General features: G+C 30.4%; 2 protein-coding genes across 2 annotated transcripts; one reads left to right on the top strand and one right to left on the bottom strand.

The window, feature by feature from the left end:
• The first annotated feature begins 10,591 nt into the window (after window positions 1-10,591).
• Window positions 10,592-11,191, top strand: LOC110647610 (non-specific lipid-transfer protein 2-like). Its single transcript, XM_021801528.2, has one exon. The coding sequence runs from the start codon at window positions 10,660-10,662 to the stop codon at window positions 10,945-10,947; it is 288 nt and encodes a 95-aa protein (XP_021657220.1). The 5' UTR covers window positions 10,592-10,659; the 3' UTR covers window positions 10,948-11,191.
• Window positions 11,192-12,731: 1,540 nt separating this feature from the next.
• LOC110647615 (uncharacterized) lies at window positions 12,732-14,892 on the bottom strand. The gene is made up of 3 exons (XM_021801536.2): window positions 14,690-14,892; window positions 14,371-14,579; window positions 12,732-13,166 (listed from the first exon to the last, which is right to left on the bottom strand). Exons 1-3 carry the CDS (start codon window positions 14,780-14,782, stop codon window positions 12,890-12,892), a joined length of 579 nt encoding a protein of 192 aa, XP_021657228.2. The 5' UTR covers window positions 14,783-14,892; the 3' UTR covers window positions 12,732-12,889.
• Window positions 14,893-20,387: the final 5,495 nt, after the last annotated feature.

Raw genomic sequence — 20,387 nt, 5'->3', positions numbered from 1 at the left:
ATTCTCATACTTAAACGCGGTTATGGTAGAACTGAAGTATTGGATGATGCAGCTGATCACCGATGAAGACTACGAGCTTCAGCTCTCTGACCTCGGTTCTGGTACAATCCATATCTCTGGCCTCTGAATCTTAGCGAACTCACTGACTTCTCCTCTGTGCAGGTATGGCGGGTGGTGACACTTCTAAGGAGAGCCGCAAGCAAAAGAGGGAGGCCTCTCGAAAGGTGCGGGTGATGAAAGAGGCCACCATTACTGCTGCTCAGACTCCTCAGCGTAAATTGGTAGAGGTGCCGAGTTCTCCTCCCTGACCTCAGGAGCAGGCGATCCCAGAAGTAGAGGTCATCATTCCTCCTCCTCAGCAGATCAAACTTCCACCTCCCCCACCTCCTTCGATCTCTTCCAATGTGAAAGGAGAGTCTTCTGGTCCTACTATTAGGACGCTTTCTTGGGGCGCTCAACTCCTGATTCATTCACTAGAAAGGAATCGTTCCACCCGAGGGAACCCCGGCCTAGTCAAAGTCATGGGCGCCTCTATCTACTTTCAAGAAGATCGAAACAGATTGGCAGAGGAGAGTATTAACGATATTTTAACTCAGACAATAAGCTTGGGCTTGGAGGCTATTGCCAATCAATATGTGATCCGAGAGAAAGCCCACGCCTTAAGGAGGGAGATTCTTAAGGCGGTCTAGGATGCCTCAGTTGCACAAGCTCAACTCACCTCTGCTAATGACTACATCGTTAAAATGGAAGATCGAATGAAGCATTACGAAGAGAGGATAGCGGAGGTGGAGCGGGAACTTGAAGTGTAACATCCTCACTTTAGCTAGATCGTACAGTCTACTGTTTCGGTGACCAATGTCGGTCCGGGCAGTTAAAATGTTTGAAATTATAAATAGACTAGAGTGAGGAGTTATTAAGTAACTAAATAATGCTCATAAAAATCAAAGAAAAATTTTAGAAACCAAATACACTAAGGTTAAACGAGCCGAAACACCAGAGATGGGTAACCCGAAAGGGAAGTGACGGTGAAGGCCGTTAGCAGCCCTAGACCAAGGGGAAAAATTATAAAATAATTTTTGAGACTCCAGAGAAGGGTTATTGAGGTTCTTATGGCATTAAAATGCCAAGAAAATACTTAGAAAATTTTTTTTATCGGTACACACAATTTTGGCTCGGTAAGCCAAACGGAGGGCATTTTGGTCATTTCGTCTTCAGAGATGATTTTTGATCAACTTGTCCATTTATGTAAATGAATTATATGACATAAAATATGAATAAATGTTGTTAAAAATTTAATTGAAATTGAATAGACAAGAAATGGTGAGAAATTGAAAGAAAATGGAATAATGACATCATAATGATGTCATTAAAATTCTCCCAACCAATCAAAACTTGACACATGGCATAATCTTATTTAAAAGAGGCTAAATGGGCAGAAAATGAAAAAAAAATCAGAAGACCTTCTCCTTTCTTCTTCTTGGCGTCACCACCTCCTCCATAGCTAACCAAAACCAAGCTTTTCAAAGCTTGATTCCACCACTTTCTACCCAACAAAACCCTAACCTAGCAACACAAAAAAGTGTTCTTACACCTTGGCAAGTCTTTTGGGAGCAAAAAGGAAAGGAAAGGAGGAACCCTAGCAAGTGAGAAATCTCATTCCATAAGAGGTTAGTGACCAAAACCTTAAATTTCAATTCAATTTCATGTTTAAGCACTATATTGGTGATTAAATGACAAAGAAACTTGATGAAAGACATTGGTATGCCATCCCTTATTTTTGGTAGCCATGGTTAGGGTTTGATGGTGTTGAATTTAATGAAGTTAAAAGGGTATTAGGGCTGCCCACAATATGTATTTGCTAAGTAGATTGATGAAATAAAGTGAAAATGCATGATTTTGAAATTGTTGAGTTAGGGTTTGGGTTGAAGAATGAGATTTGATCTTGTGATGATGGAAGTAGGTTTAAATGGTCAATCAGTGACCATTTGGTTTGGTTTGAACCAGAAATGAAGTGAATTGGGTTGTGGGATTTGAGGTTGGAGTGGCTGCCTTGTGTAACATGCAGGTTTGGCTATGAGTCCAGCCTGTTTGGACAGCCATAACTTGAATTTCAGAGGTTCAATTGGTATTTGGCCAATTGGACATGAAACTAGACACATAATGGCACAACTTTGATGAAGAAACCATGCCCAGAAAACCAAACCAACTTGACCAAAAGTTTGCCCTAATCCGGGTGACCTGCAATCTGCCTGGGCAAAAAGACCAAATGAACAGTGTTTGGTCATTTGGCCATAACTCAATGTAGAAAGGTCCAATTGACCTAAAATTTTACCAACAATAAGGTGACATATAGACCAACAACTTTCATGAAGAAACCTGACCCAAATTATGACCATAACCTAGTCAAATTGCCAACCAAACTTGAGTCATCAAATCTGGCAGAACCAGTTTTGCCCATAAATTTGGAATCTGTCCAATCCGGCCAGTTATGGTATTTAGGCCATAACTTGAGTTACAAAACTCCAAATGGAGTGATTCAAAAAAAGAAATTCATCTAGACAAAATAAGAAATAACTTTCATGTTGATCACTTTTCCAAATTTCCACTGCAAATATGACTAATGGAACAGTAAAGACAAAGCATGAAAACTGAAATTTTTGTCTAATTATCATTAAGCTTAGAGATGGTATTGGCAACCAATACCAACAAGTTTGAAATGCAAAATGTGGTTTATTGATGATAATTAAACTAATTTACCTATTATCAATGCAAAATTCAACATTTTGGTTGACTAGTAAAATGAAAAGTAGTCATAAAAATTTCAATTTCAAAGAATTACACAAATAAAAAGTGTTAAATGCCCTAGTAGGCCTAATGTGATTGGTTGGATAGTTTGGCATGCCAATAGGGTTCTGTTAGCAGTACTGCGTATGGCTTCATGTCATTCTGTATTTCATGGCTTCCCATGCCATTCTGTGACATAATAGCCTTTGGCTATGATATTGAGTTGTTATACTTGGGTTTAATCTCCGATAATTATTACAGCTTATTAGTTGTTCTGTTGCACACCGGGAGACACAATGTGACCGATGGTGTGATGGTCCGAGGTACTTAGTACCCAGTGCCAGTTTACCCGTTTATCGATCCGATTGACTAAGTTAGGTTACTCGGGCAATGTTAATAAATCTTACCTAACTTAAATCGAATAACACTGCAATAAATATCAGAAACTAAGTCTACCCAGAAATGTAAACATACATTCTGCATAATTTATTTTATTTTTTTTTATATTGTCACCACTAAGCATAATTGCTTAGCGCGTCGCTTTTGCCACGCAGTCTTCGAGAACACGGTGGGGAGTTCAAAGGGCCGCTGCTGGGTGAGCCTTCATATCTGCACTCAAAGTTCAGAGTCACCTCACATTGCAATGCATTTGGTAGGACATTAGGCCATCTGGGATATTTTGATATTTTGTATTTTGTAAACTTTTGTTATGTACATTATAAACTCATGTAATCATATTTTGGCTGTAATTATCTATGAACTGTGTTCAGAAATAAATATGAGTATTTCTTATTGAATTTGGTATGATATGAGATGAATATAAATTTTGAGATATTGAAGTGAATTGAGAATATATTGGAGGTTGACTGAAAATAATATGATGATATTATTGGAAGTGTTTTTAAACAGGTTCAGAAGAACTGTTTTCCAATTTATAGCCGGCACTCTGCCGGATTTTCTATAAAATTTGCGGAAAAATTTAGATTTATCAAAAAATTATAAATAAATGAATAAAAAGGGATTAATTGAAATTGAAATATGAATTGATGTTCCGACACACTGAGTGACATAACTTGCTCGGCTACACTGTAGACGGGTAAGGGGTGTCACATGAAGACTCCCAGGCTGGTCGATCTGCCTATCTTGCTCGTTTTGCTGAGGAGCTCCGAGCCAAGGATGAGGAGCTCCAGGCCAAAGAAGAGGAAAGCACAACGAAAGAGGTTGAGGCATATGTGAACGCCCATAATGATCTCCTGGCCGAGCTGAGGAAGTGTTATCCTGAGGAGGACTTCTCCTGGATGAATCAGCTCATTCCAGAGGCCAAAGAGGAGAGTGACAAGGAGTCTGAGAGAGAGGGGGGGAATCAGAGAGCTGATATTGTAGCTGGGGAGTAGGCTGGGGGAGATCCACTTGCTAAGTGACTTGTATTTTGTTTTGAAATGAATAGAAATCCTCTTTTTGTTCAATTTCTTGATGAGATGGAAAAGCGTCCAAATTGTCTGAGTACTTAATTGATTGAACGTATTTGAACATTAAACTTAAAAGTGATTATTAATCAGAGTACAAGAGATTGGAAAAACATTACACGTAAGCATGAGATTGGACTAAGCCATGACCAAATACTTAGTAAAACTTTAGAACATTAGAATTGCAAAGACTTGACATTGACTTGAACTCTTAAGATCAGAATTGTCATTAGACCGGATAGCAACCTTAACTTTATTTTAAGGAAAATTTGGGGTCTTCAAACGAGAAGCCCGATCACATTGTTAGTCGAATGAAGTTCTACAATATTTGTGCAGAGAGATTGGAGAGTATCAGTAGGCAAGATTGGATGGTCCGGAAACCCAATATTGATTCGACCCCATCTGATAAGAGATCAAAAAACAATTAACTTAAGCGTGAGATCGGTTTGTTCAATGGTCGAGTAATCGGTGAGCTCGGAAAATACATTTGTGATTGAAGGACATCGGTTGAGAGCAGATAATAAAGTGAAAAGTTTAAAAGTTACTTGACTTCGGAGGTCTGCCAAAATATGGTGTCTACAAATAGCATTGAACAAGACGTATAAGTACAATAATATCATTCTGTCTGTAACATAATATACAATATCACAAATCTTTTTAGCATGCAAATTTCAAAACAAAAATTTTGAAATCATTTAACATAGATCATTAATTGGTAAAGATATTAAGATCATTATTGAAATATAAAACTAATCATATATATATATATAATAAATTTCATAAAATTAGTATTATTTAAGCTTATAGACTTATAATAGTTATAGAATTTTATCCATCTAATACTTCAAGGGATTCACTTAAGGATTGATTAAAAAGATCAACAATATTGCATGTGTACATAACCCGAGATATTATGGTGATGGTATATAATTGGAAGCAGAAAAATGTGATCGCTAGAGTTTTTACTAGAATATATTTATTGTGTGCAATAAATTAATTTTATTATAATAAACGGTCAAAATTTATTATTTTACATTGCATGGAATCTTATTCTACAACACAAACAAGGGGAAGTCAATGTTGGAATGTGGAGGACTTGGTGGAAACTCCAACGTCTGGTTGGAAAAAAAAAATAAAGGTTATGAAAATAGGGTATAAATCAAATTAAAATAATTTAAATATTTAGCTAGTGGCAAAAATTTAATTGTTATTCTAATATAAAAAGTCGATCATTTTATATCAGAATAATGAAATTCAATGCCGCAAATTCAGGTCATAAATAAAGGAGAAATTATTTTTTGTAATTATTATATATATAATGAACATATTTTAACTGTTAATCTATACCTACTTATATATCTATATACTATATAAATGTGTGAAGGGTAGGAGAAACATTGACTTTGTCCAAATTATCCTTTATTATTTATGATATTCATAATTATATTTTTTTATTATTTAATTTAATTTTACAATTTATATAAATTTCAAATTTTTAAAACTTAAAATTTAATTGTCTATATAATTTTAGAGTTTATACAAATTTAAAATTATTAATTCTACTTATATTTAAATTCTACTTAATTAAATTTTTATTATAATATAATATAAAATAAAATTTTATAAAAATACCTCCATGGTTTATATTATTTTCAAAAATAGGAAGGTATTTTATTTATATAAATCACTTTTTTAATAAACCTTAATATATTTCTATCTTTCTTTTATAATTATTTATATAAAAATATTTTAACATAATTATATTTAAATTTATGTAAATAAATAAAAAAATAAATTAATTTGTGCCGGCTAAATATATAAATTTTTTTTAATATTTTTAAAATTTTCTTTTAATTTAATTTCTTACAAGTTTATTTGAAAGATATTTCATATAAAATAAATTTATATTTTTTAATTATAGATATATTTTTAAAATTCTTAATTATTATGTTAATATATAAGTTATTTTTAATTAAAATTGAATTTATAAATCCTATATATATATATATATATATATATATATATATATATATATAAAACAACGAAAAATATTGAAAAAAAATTCATATTCGTTGATTTATAAAAAAATATTTAATTAATATATAATATATAAAAAAATTTAATGAATATAAAATTTTTAAATGATATATAATTACATACAAAGCATATAAAATAAATTATATATATAAAAAAATTAAATGAATAAATATATTATATAAAAAAATTAATAATTAACATAATATGTTAGGTTTGAGTTTAATTATAAAATTAATATAATTAATAAAATGATTGAAATATATAATACTGATTATTTTATTTTAAAATGGTAGATTATTAAAAGTTTAAAAAATATTAATATGTGTACATATAAAAAGAATAACGATTTTTTAATTTTTTTTAATACTATAATCTAATTTTAACATGGCAAATAATAAATATGTATAAAAAAAATAAAGAATCATATTTTGAATATAAAATTATTATTTCAATTAAATAAATTTATATTTAAATTAATTTTTTAATTTAAAAATAATCTTAATTTTTATATGAATATAAGCATTACCTCATTTAATAGAATTTTTATTTATTTGGATTCAACACCTTTTTTTGTTAAAATTTGATATTTATTTTTAGAAAAATAATCATAAAAAATTTAATTTAAAAAAAGGTTGTAAATTAATTTAACAAAATATTTATCGTAAATTGAATAATTATTTATATATTTTTTAATATAATAATTCTAATTAAAAATAATAATATACCAACGTTAGTATTTTTTATTCTATTGACATTTATTTTTTATTTTTTATATAAAAAGAAAATATTAATTATTAATTTATTATTTGTAAATAATTTATTATTGTTAGTATATTTATCAATCTTAATTTTAAAGTTTTTCTCTATAACATAAGAAAATATAAAACTTTATAAAATATTATATATCATATAAAAATCAATAATATTGATATTTATTGATACGAGTGTCCGTAAATAATTTTATCAAATAAAACTAAGAAATTGAATCGAAAATAACTAAAAATTTAGCATTATATGAAATTATATTAAATTAAATTTATTTGCTATTATATATATAAACTCTTAAATGGTGTTAGAAAATATTTAGATTTTTCATTCTAATTATATAGGCTTTATAAAAAAATTATATACTACTAAAAACTAATTAATTTTGATAAATTTATGCATTTCATTATTGAATAAATTTAACCAAAAAATATATGAACCAATAATTATAAAATTATATTATAATAATAAATTTTTCATGATAAATTTCATCAAAATAATTTTTTATTTTTATTGATATACTTTCATTTTCATTCACTTAATATAAAAATAATAAGTATACATATAATATACATGTCATAAAAAATGAAAAATTATAATATTATCATAATAATATAATTACGATTATAACAAGTACGAAAAATATATAATGCACATTTAAAAATAACTATTTATAATAAAATTACTATTGATCATGACTACAACAAATTTATTATTATATACACAACAAATATATTCTAAAATTTCTCCTGTAAAATTCTCATTAAGAGATAGGCAATTAAGTTGCCAAGTTCCTCAAGAGCTTGAAAATGGGTTTTATCACATTAACTAATTAGTTTTGCATTAACTAATAACTAGCAAAAGGAATTTTTCAAGTGGGATTGAATTATGGAGGATTGATATTTGAACATGTTATTTAAAATAAATATAATTTAAGAAATAAATGCTAATTATTAAATATATCAAGAGTATTAAAAATTAATATTCTCTCTCTTATCGAAAAGTAGACTTTCTCTGTAATATAGAAAATAGATTCTACATAATTATAAGAGATAATATATGTACCATGAATATATCTAATAATTTTTCAAAAATAGATTCATATTGGGACATATATTAATTATATTATCATATTATGTAAAAAACTTCCCTTTCTCCTCTTTCTCAGGCTTTATTAATATAGTCCTTGTCAAAGGAATATCAAAAGCCACTCAAACTGGAACCCATTACCCAAGCAATAGGAAAAGGTTGAGTCTCCTTTTGCATGGGCTTGACCCTTTTGACTCCTCAAAAAGCTCAAAAGCCATTAACACAACGCTAATAGTTCTCTAATAAATTATGTATTAAACTCTAAAAATGGCTAGACATATATATGTGGAATTTTCATTTTAATATATTGAAAATTGTTATCATTATAACTAGATATGTGAATATTCAATTAAACATTGAAGAATGGAATTGTAATTTTGAAAGTAATTAAAATTAATTCAAAGAATTAATATTAGAATAAAATATTAAAAAAAAAATAAAGGTCCATCTCAGGCCAAGTTGATCTTGTACAGTGATATTAGGCAGTAATCAGCATGATCTAGTAATCATTAAAAGTCCAAATAGCATGCTTAATCAATACCATGCATGCATGCTTAACTTTATTCTATCTCATCCTTTAACTTTATTCTATCTCATCTTAACCTTTTTAGGTATTAGGTTAAACCTAAATCACTCTTTTAATTTCTTTATTATTTGTCAATCACTTTCTCATAATCTCTCTCTAAAAAAATCTTTTTTTTTTCTCTCTTATTTTTCAATGAAATGCACATACACAAGTGTCAAGGAAGCACACACCCCGTCACAAAATCATAACAATTTTGTGATGACATATTAGCACTTATATTCACACACATGCATGCTTTACATTTGATGTAGGATCCTATTTTCCTCCCTTATTTGTTTATTGAAATATTTTTATCAACGTCGTATCATTTAATATATATCTGATCAATAAAAATTTATTTGAATAGAATTTTTTTAGTGTGAAAATTAATTTTAAATTAAAATTTTTTTCCCAATATAACATTCCAACAATTGCATGAACATTCTCAATTTGCATGAACATTCTTGAAAAATAATAAATTATTTGTAGGAGCGTGAGATTTTTTTTTTTTTAAAGAAAAGATTGATTAATTAAATAAAACCAAATCAACAAAAAGGAGATGAATTGCCTTAGCTTAGCTTAAAATTGAAAGCATGCAAATTGAGAGAATGTTTACAATCTACTAAATGCTTGTCTGAAACAATCCTACTTTTAATATCTTCTTGAACATTTTGTTGCACTCTTTCATTTCTTTCTTTATTTTTATTTTTATTATTATTATTATTCCAAATAAGTTAACAAGAAATTCATGCCAAAAAAGGGAAAAAAAATTATTATTAGTTTGTTGAGTGAGATATGGGCCCCTGTTTTCTCCAATTTTCATAAGGTTTTGGTAGGTAGATGCATGGCATGCACAATAGAATCATTTCAACCCATTAAGCTCATCATAATATGAACTTCAATTGTATATTCCATAACAAAAAAAAAAAATGATACTTAATTTGTTGAAAAAAAAAATAATTGGATTTAAATTTAAAAAAAAAAATATTATATATATGAATTTCACTTATTTTATGCATATGTCCCATTATATATATTAATATGTCTTAAATCAATAATAAATTAAGTTTTTCTTATAAATTTATTGAAAAATCATTTATTATATAATTTATTTATTTTATATATATCGATCGTCAATATTTTAAATTAAAAAGTTTGTAAACTTGATAATATACGCTTAAAAAATAGGAATTCAATAGATAAATTAAAAAAAAAATTAGGAATTGAATTTGCACCCATTGCTAAAAAAAATAAATAAATAGAAAGTCCCTCCAAATTTAATCCTGGCTATTTTGAATTTTGAACTTTTTTTCTTTTGGCTGAAATTGTGTGGACCGTTGACAAACAAGATTAATAAAAAAGCTGAAGAAAAAGAAAATACATCACATCACCGAAAGGCATTCAAAGGTGGCCGAAGAATTATGTATAGAAGCCAGCCACTCTTCGCATGATTAATTATCTTAGATAATGATTAATTGGTTGACTATTTCTTTGTCCATTGACGACCTTCTAATAATTTCGTCTTTTCAGATATGAGGATTATCAATATTTCAATCTCTAATTTCATTTATTATCAAAAAATGAGATTAATAAATCATGAATAATTCGTTTATTGAAGTGAAGAATATGTTTAGAGTCCCTAATTAAAATCTACTAAGCTGATCAAATAATTAAAGTGCAGAACAAGGAAAAAGTAGCCTGATTTCATGATAAGGAGAATCCAACTTTAGTACTAGTATCAACATTCATGAAAAATGCTAAACTTTGTACTGGACACTCCTAAAATCATGAGAATTTATTGTTTCAAATTAAAGGAGAAAAGAAAATTCACAGACCCTCCAATTGGGTACTTTATTCCCACTCTCTCCTATAAATTGTGATGCACAAAAAACAATTCCCACATACAGAAACAGCCTCTCCAGTCTCCTCTAGGCTCTGGTGTGTTCTGTGAAAATGAAAATGACAATGTCATGTGTTGCCTGTTTGGTTGTGGTGGTTGTGTTATCTGGGGAGATCCTGGATGTGTCCCAGGCAGTGACATGTAACCCACTTGCGTTAAGCCCATGTGCAAGTGCAATGACATCTTCAAGCCCACCGTCAGCCATTTGTTGCAGCAAGTTAAAGGAGCAGAGGCCTTGCCTTTGCCAGTACTTGAAAAATCCAAACCTCCAAAAGCTTGTCAACTCTCCAAACGCCAAGAAGGTAGCTACCACTTGTGGCTCCCCATTCCCCAACTGCTAGGCGCTTCTTTACATATGTATAGAGCACTAGTACTCAAGGTCGTGGAGTTGTATGTTGCTAGTTGTTATAAGCTTTGTTCCATGTAGTCGTCTCGTCTCGTTTATTTACCACGGTTGATGGAGTGCTAGGAGTCTTGATGGAGTCAGGGTCGTCCTCTGATTGGTTTCTGCCTAAACTTCTCTTTGTTAATTTTTATTTTTATTTTTATTTTGTGATATTTAAGCAAGGATAATTTCTTCTTTAATTTCATGGCACTGTTGCAAAATCTTAACCAGATCAATTCCAAATTTTCAGTTTGGTGGTCTGTTAAAACTCTATTCCCATATTTAGAATCTATAATTTCATAAAATTTTAATTTAATTAATTTTTTTAATCAATTTTTATATTTAGATTGAAATATCTTGAATTTTTTTAATTTTAAAAAATCATTTTAAAAAGAATTAAAAATTAAGCATAATAGTATAATAATTTAATTGAATTTCTTATTTATAAATGATTTATTTTTTTAAAAAGCCTATTGATTGAGATTTATTTGAGGAATAATGAAAGTGTTTCAGTTATTATCTTTAGATTCGGATAGTGCTCCTCAAATGCAAAGTAATCAAACTCTTTCTTAATTACATTATTCTAAAAAATTTTATTTTCTTGTATTTTTCATATTAATATTTCTAATTTTCTTATTGATTTTATTAAAACATTTATAAGAAGTGACTTTTGCATTGCTGTTAAAACTGAAGTCGAAAGAAAATATTTTTTTAAAATATAATAATTAAAATATATTAATAAATAATTTAAAATAAAATTTAATAAATTTTAATTATAAAAATAATAAAATAATAACAACATAAGCACAAAGGGGAAAAAGCTGGATCCAATAACATTGAAAGTTGGTAGCATTTGTGAATGGCACCAGTACTAAATAATGAATCTTTTTTTTTATCTTGTGTCTTGTTCTATAATGTCAATTATATTATATAGTCATCGTTGAATTAGTTATCGTAGTGTGGATTATATATATAAGCATAATTGCCACTAACACATACACTTTCCCAATCTTGCTCCACTGTCGCTAGCACTATTAAATATATAGAAATAATTAAGAGTGCATTATTGTTATGAAAAATGACTATATTTAAATCATTGAAAAATAATTTAAGATTTTTTCTGGATAAAATGAATTTTGTTATTAATGAAATTATATAATTTAATTTCATTTTAAAAAAATAGGGACTAAAGTATTATTAATGTCAATTTTGAATGAGTTTATATTTATAATTTACTCTTCAAATCACTGTTTGTAATATGCAAAAAGTGGTTTAAAAAAAAAAGGATAAATCATTTTTAAATCACCAAACTCTTTAAGGTTTATCTATTGAACTCATACCTTTCAATTCTGCGCTGTTGAAAAACTTTTAAAGAAAGATTAATTCACTGATTTTATCTTAGCATGATAGAAACAACAATATATAAGCACAATCAAGGTAGCTTGGGTATGAAATCCATCAGAAATAGGAAAAACATTATATAATTAGGATCTAACATGTAATATTATATAGCATATCATATCTATGTTAATGACAGCTCCATCCATATATCCCATGATCAAAGTCCGTATACTAGCCCAATCGAACCATAATATTAAATTTTCTCAAAATCACTGGTTTGTTGTTGCTGTGGATAACTTGAAATGCACATGCCAACGCCTTCATTCTAGTAATTCTCTGATTTTATCTCAGCATAACAGAAACAACAATAATATAAGCAAAATCATGGAAGCTAGGGAATGAAACGCATCACAAATATGAAAAAACATTATATAATTAGGATCTAACATGTAATATTACATAGCATATCATATTTATGCTCATGATAGCTCCATCCATATTACCCATGATCAAAGTCCTCAAAACTATGGATATACTAGCCTGATCAAACCATAATATTAAACTTTCTCAAATTCACTAGTTTGTTGTGTCATGCCAACGCCTTCATTCTGGTGTTTCTCCCATCCCCCAGTATCAGCTTTAGAGTGAGACAAATAGTAAAGGATTGAACCCAGCAATGACACTAACGTTAAAGCTGCTCCAGCAGCAAAAACACCTTTTCGGAGGGTGGCACATGATAAGTGTTCACCGCCAAACACTGCCCTGTACTTGGTGTGGTATGCATTCCTTGCTGACCCAGCTAACAAACATGCCTCAGCTCCCAAAAAGCTTACCCTAAACATTTGTTATTGTCAAAATTTACACACCCATGCTAAGTCTATATGATTGGCAAAAGCTACTATGGTATGATACTATAGAAGACAGTAAGGTTGTGTTTCATCTCCTCAAAGAGTAGGAAAATATGAATACGAATAACTACATATCTACTACAAGGATTTCATTTTACACCCTCTAAAATTTAGTTTCACCATTTTTTTTTTCTTTCTTATTTATAAGTTTAAATCTTCAATTATACAAATTTGAACCAAAAACCAAATAACCTTGCTACAAGATTTCAAATTCCCTCAATCTATATGAGCCCTAATAATTATTCATTTGTATCGTGGTTATGCTAAAATTAGAAAAGCAACAAAAATTTGACAGTCAAGTAAACTTTTAGACTCCTGAAATAATATTGTCCTAACAACTATGGTAAGGTTTCGAATTTGAGTAACAATAAAAGCCAAATAAATGAAAAAATAAAGCCCTATGACCAGAGATCCTAATTATTTAAAGACAAAGGAGTGATCACCTTCCAGATTCTAGTGCATTGTTTACACTAATAAACGGGTGACAGTATAGTCTAACAAGAAATAGTAAAGGATTCAAATAAACTTGTAAATGAACCCTAATAATCATTCATTTGTATCGTGGATATGCTAAAATTAGAAAAGCAACAAAAATTTGACAGTCAAGTAAACTTTTTGACTTAATATTGTCCTAACAACTGTTGTAAGGTTTCGAATTTGAGTAACAATAAAAGCCAAATAAATAAATAAATAAATAGATCCTAATTATTTAAAGAGAAAGAAGTGATCACCTTCCAGATTCTAGTGCTTTGTTTACACTAATAAACGGGTCCGACTAACAGTATAGTCTCTAACAAGGAATTTCATCATGAGCTGTATGCGGAAAATTTTTAATTTAACTTAAAATTTTTACAACTTGCACACATGCAGCTTCACAACTAATTTTGACATTATTAGTCGGTCGGTGGAAGAGATAATTTGAGATGGGACCCAATTTATTATACAATGATCAGTCATAAATCTTAATCTATACAGTTGAGATACTAATTAGTAAAGTCAGTATACAACTAAGCAACTACTGATTACCCAATTATGCACATGTTTGCCAGTAGAAATTAATTAGAATGATTAAATTAAGATTAAGAAATGCAAAAAAATTAGAGAGAAAAAGCAGAAATCAACAAATTTACCAGGAAAGGATGAAGAAGAAGATGGCCAGAGTAGTGGAGGAGCTCCCGCTCAGAAGCCCTTTACCAAAGCAGAGACATCTGGTAACACCGTTAATCACAGCTTGGCTTAATAGCAATAGCCCGAAAGCTGCCAATCCATACACCGTCGACGCGTCCGTCGTGTATACACAGTAAGTCCTCTCATCGTATTGATCAGGCACCACCTTAGCCTTCAGAAACCCCATAAAAAAAAAGTAAAAAAGCAAGAAATCAATACTCGAAAACATCAAAGCACGAAATCAACACACAAATAGAGAGAGAGAGAGAGAGAGAGAGGTACGTGGCTCCGACGGCGCTCAGCGCCGATGGCAAGGACAAAGGCTATGAGGTGGAGAGAAGTGACGATAGCTAAAATGGAGACGGAGACGGCCATTAGTGTATCTTGGTGGTGTGGTAGGAAAAGCCAGAAGCTGCTTTTGTTACTAAAGTTGGTTTTGGTTTGGATGGATATTTTCCTCCTCCTTTTTGTTCTCCTTGTTATCGGATGCTTTTTTTGTTTCCCTCTTAGCCGGGAATTGAGTCATGATTACTTCGAGTCTTCAATCTCCTGCTTCTGTCACCACCGTTATTCGATGGTCCTTCTCAGTGTTTGGCGATGTTTAACTCTTCAGTCATTGGTGATATGTTTTGAACGCTCCACGTGTGGTGGGACCCTTTTACTGACTTTTTGGACTAATGACTCTCTCCTCCGGAGATACTACCTGACTAGCTGGAGTCCCGTTGGATTGTTAGCGCGCCTGTTTCCCGGTTAACTAACCGGATGTAGCAGGTTGCTCTGCTGCTTCCCCTTGCTCCATATATTTTTTTTGGTTACATTAATTATTTTTACTTTAATGGATAATTATCTTATTTATGCAAGGTTTTCCACATTAATTTTAGCCCATTTATTATTTTTAATTAATTTTTTTAAAATAAGTAGCATTTAATCAATGAAAAAGCCACACATCATCTTTAATTAATAATATTAATATTAATAATAATAAAAAATTATAAACTAATTTTATAAAATAAATTAAATTTTTTAAAACACCATTTAATATTTTGTTAGTGTAACATTTCAAAAATTTTTTAGTAAAACTTTTATTATAGTAAAAATTATATTTATTTAATAATATTTAATAAATTTAAAATTAATAGATATAAAATAACATATTTAGAGTATTGCAAACATAAATTTCTTTTTTTTAACTTTTTATATGGAAAGTCATTATATATATATATAGTATTAATTGTTTTAGTAGCAATTAACTATTTTAGTAGTTGTTAATTATTTTACTAATTATTAATTATTCGATATTAACTATTAGTAATCAGTTGTTTATATAGTAATCTAAAGTAAAAATATTCAATAAAAATTACAGTTAGATTGATTGTTAAATGTTAAAAATAGTTGTATATCTTATTAACTCTGATTAAAATACTCTCTGACTTTTAAGAGGAATAATTTTTTATAAATAATTTTTTTAATTTCTAAACACTATTATAAATACTATATTATCGAATAGTATAAATAAAAAAATAATATTTTAATTATAATCAAAATATTAAACACTACTTTAAAAATTATTACCAAATAGAGCCATAAAAGATTAAACCCAAAGTTCATATAAAATAAAAGTAAATGCCACATTAAAATATTTGAAAAAATAAACCTTAATAGCATTCACGTGTTGTTTCCTTCTTCAATTCAATGATTTTTTATATAAAAAAATAATAATAATTTGAAATTTTTGGGTTAGGCCGCATTGCCATTTGGGCCACGAAACTGATCCAATTTAGCCACCAGCTATCTATGATAATAAGAGGCCTTAAAGGCCAGCCAATAGCAATAGGCTCAGAGCCTGAAATCCTTACACTCTGTTTGCAAAGGATTTTATGATACGGTGAAAAATTTTGTAATGTTTTAAAACTATACATTTATGTTTGAGAAAATTTATGATAAAATTTTTAAAGATTTTTAATAACTTTCAAAGATTTTTTTACTAACCAAATCAATATATTGAAAATTTTTTCTTTTTTAAAATTTTTAAATATCTTCAAAAACTTTTTTTCAATAAAAAAATTTTATAAATGCAAATTTTATAAAAATTTTATAAATTTTATAAAAATTTTATTTTAGAAATTTACCTCCTCCCAAATATTTTAAACAATAATTTTCAATTCTGCAAGGGTCTTAAACTCCATTTGTGTTATGAAAAATAGTTTATATATGAAAAATATTTTTCATAAAAAATATTATTTAATTATAATATTAAACTAATGATATATATTTATTTTACGTATACATAAGTATCATCATATTTTAATAAGATTATAAAAATTTAAAAATAAAAATTACGTCTTCTTTTATCACTACCTAACCTATGGGCCGAACCGGCACTAGGATCTAGGCCAGCATAAAGCCCCCAAGGCCGGTACTAAGCCTTACTGTTCTCAAACCCATGACTAGGACCACAATTTAGGCCCAATATGCATATAAAATAATTTAAACTGTTATAATTGTATTTTGGGTCAATTTAACCCAGTAATTATCAGAAACTAAAATTACGGGAGCCCAACTCAACCCTGTTACCTCATTTACAACCATTTAAAACTCATAAAAAAAAAATTTCATTTATTAATACGAAAACTTAAATTCATGCAGTCCCTGACAGGCTCAATGCTACTACTAGTACATGCGAAGTCCTAAATTACAAATTTGGAGAATAATAATACAATTAAGTAATCTTTTCATAACCTGAGAGGAAAGGGACAGGTTATTCTGAAAAAGGTCTCCTCCTGTAGCCTGAAAAAATATGGTGAACAGGAGTGAGCATTCAACTCAGAGAGTAAAATATTAATTTTAACCATAATCTCTATAGCTATCTAAAGCTAATGCACCATGTAGAGTGAAATGTAACATCGTCATATATTTTCACATCATAACAGCAAAAAGGTAATTTGGAGTACTCACACACCCGATAATGTCAAACAATACATATATGAGAGCTGATCCCCTATACAACCTTCGTAATCCAAACTGTGCTACCAAAGAACTCAAGCTCGTACTTCCACTTAATAAACCAAATCGAGGTCCCAGCAAAGAACTCAAGCCGTGTCTACCCCAAAGGACCGAGTCCCAACGAAGATCTCAAGCCGTGTCTACCCGTCCTGTCCATAACCAACACTATACCACACGCATGCCAACGCACGTACACTGCTCCAAATTAACACAACAATATCCATGGCACTTTTAATAATTATGAATGCAACATAAAAACGTGCCTAGTGTTTAACTACATAAATACATATTTATAAGTGATGCATGGGCATGCTTGAACATATAATAATATCGAAATTACAATTAAAATTAATATTTTACTCACAATACACCGATGACTATTGTGGCTGCTGGATGCAGGAAAACAGCTGACATCGATCACCTAATAATTAAATTATAATTTATTAGTGCTAAGGTAGAATAAAACTCTAAAGAGGCAACAGACAGCCTAATTTATGCCGAAAATCCGACAGAGTTTCCCCTATACCTGGAACCTACCCAACCTGCAAAAAAGCTCAAATAACACTTCTAAATTATATGGCCCCTCCTGGGCCCTCCAAACCAAGCAATACTCAAAACCTTAAAAATTACGTTTTAGTCTCTATAATTGACATTTTGTAAAAATCCAGTCAAACAAGTTCTAAAAATTCTAAAATTTTGCCCCGCGGTTCTTAATAATATTATAAGGCTATTACAAAATGAATTAAAATTTTCTAATCACTCATGAATATTTTATTTAAGAATATTACTCAATTTCATAAGTTTCCAACAGCTAACATATTCTTAATTCAACCTAATTCAATATTCACATATTTAAACCTCCATCCTCAAGCTTCAACCAATCATATAGAATTTAAATATCATAATTTTAAATAATCTTATGTGCCCATATGCTAAAAATCTAACTAAAATTCATCTATATTTTCAAAAATATTTTATAATCACTCAAAAATTCAACAAACACCATATAATATCTCCAAATAATTTTACTTTCATCATATATTTTTCTTAGAATTTTTCTCCAATTTTTTCTTGTTTAAGAAACACTGTATTTATACTCCACAGACAGAGAAATAATGAAAATAGTCTTACCGGAAGTTTATCTATGTCTCAAAAATTCTAAAAATTTATGAGAAAGCCTCTGGAAGTTGAATAATCTCCAAAGCCCATCGGAGCTACCGCCGGAACCACCGCGCACGGTGGCCGGCCACTGGTCACCGGCGACATTTGCCGGATATGATCATACCATCATGTTTTTCTCCTCTCCCTCAATCCATAGGTAGTCTTGGATCGTCAATCCAACGGTCGGATTGTCGAAAATCTCATTGGAAAGTCAAAGAAAAGCCGTTTTTTCTCTCTCCTCACCGGCGCCAGAAATGGCCACCAAATCCGGCGAGGCTGGTCTCATCTGAAAGGGCTCACTCTTAGGAGTCCATAGCCACTAGAATCACTCCAATCGGATGTCGGGATGGCAGGATATGAGCATTCAAAGTTTGGGACCCCTTTTTTTCTCTCTCTCTCTCTTTCTCTCTCTCCACTGTTGGCCGGATTCCGGGCTCCTGCCACCGCTTGGGAGGTCGCCGGCCGGGTGGGGAGCCGCTTGGGAGGTCATTAGCTGGTCACTGGAGAAGAAAAGAAGAAGAAGAGAGGGGAGGAGAGGAGAGGAGAGAAATTGGGGGATGGGGGGGGGGGGGGCCTCCTCCCGATTTTGTTTTGAAATTTTTTTTTTTTTTTAAACTGGCAGTGATAGTGGAATTCCACTGTCACACGCTAGGTCCCATCCTCCTTTCCCCCTTTTTTTTTTTTCTTTTTTTTTTTCTTTGGTTGTTACATTCTTTCCCCCTTAAGAAAAATTCGTCCTCAAATTTTCGAATAAACAAGAAATAAGGAAAAGAAGATTATTAGAATAAGTGCAATCATTACTCCTCCAACTATGCAGAGATTGGTAAAACATTTACTTTTCAAACTCCTTGTATATTTTATATGACATTCTACTACTCTTTGATCCTACTATAGTGTCATATTTGTCATCATCTCTTTCTAGAGGGCTTTTATCATGTAACTAGTCATTGACTATTTTTCTGACATTTCAAGTATTCATTATAACTCCACTACTCTTGACTTGATATATGATAACTTTAATCAACTTTGACGCTTACCTCACTTTTATTACGCTCTAACGTATATCTTGGTGACTTCAGTCCTCATTCCTTTGTTTCAATAATCTCTGTTTCCCCAAAACATGACTTATGTTCCTTATCCTAAGGCATTCTATGAGTAGCTTTCCTATAGCACCTATCATATACATCTCGTTCGAAACCTTTACTTATCCTTTGACCTTAACGGTTAGTACCAATGCATCTTCTCACTTTCATGATACTTCAAATTTTCAATCTATTTGTGTCATTACTAAGGTACTTAGACTAACCTCTGTCTATCTTATATAACCAGTCAGGTAGAGTCCCCTCCAAGGGCCAAGTGTATCATTTATCAACATTGGAAAGTGAACTGGGTCTCTCCTTCTAGGTGACAAAAGTGTTTAGGTTCCCTGACAACTTAGTTAATGCAACTTTATCATTTTCCACTCCTTCTCTGGAATGGAAATATCTAGACTTCTTCCTATGGCTTCTTAGTATGTGGCCTACTTCTGACACATTGGCACTTAGATCGAGGCTCCACTGCTCCTTTAGTCTATCATCTCATAATAACTTGTTTTAAACACCTCTTAGAGTGTTCCCAGCATACCTATTCCTTCTTATCCTCATCATTATAACTAGCTCTACCGAGCTTTCTTCCTGTCCTTTAGATCTTATCCACTTCCTTTTCCTATTTTTGCTATTATTGATATCCTTTCAACCTGCTGTATCTATTCCTTAATCTTAGTCCTGTCTCACCCTTACACCTTTTCTTTCAAGGATGTCCATCCTATCATCAATTT

This window comes from Hevea brasiliensis, chromosome 17 (genome assembly GCF_030052815.1).
Source record: "Hevea brasiliensis isolate MT/VB/25A 57/8 chromosome 17, ASM3005281v1, whole genome shotgun sequence".
Classification (NCBI taxonomy): Eukaryota; Viridiplantae; Streptophyta; class Magnoliopsida; order Malpighiales; family Euphorbiaceae; genus Hevea; species Hevea brasiliensis.
Note: the sequence above shows the minus strand (reverse complement) of the source record. Positions and strands in the feature narration are given on the sequence as shown.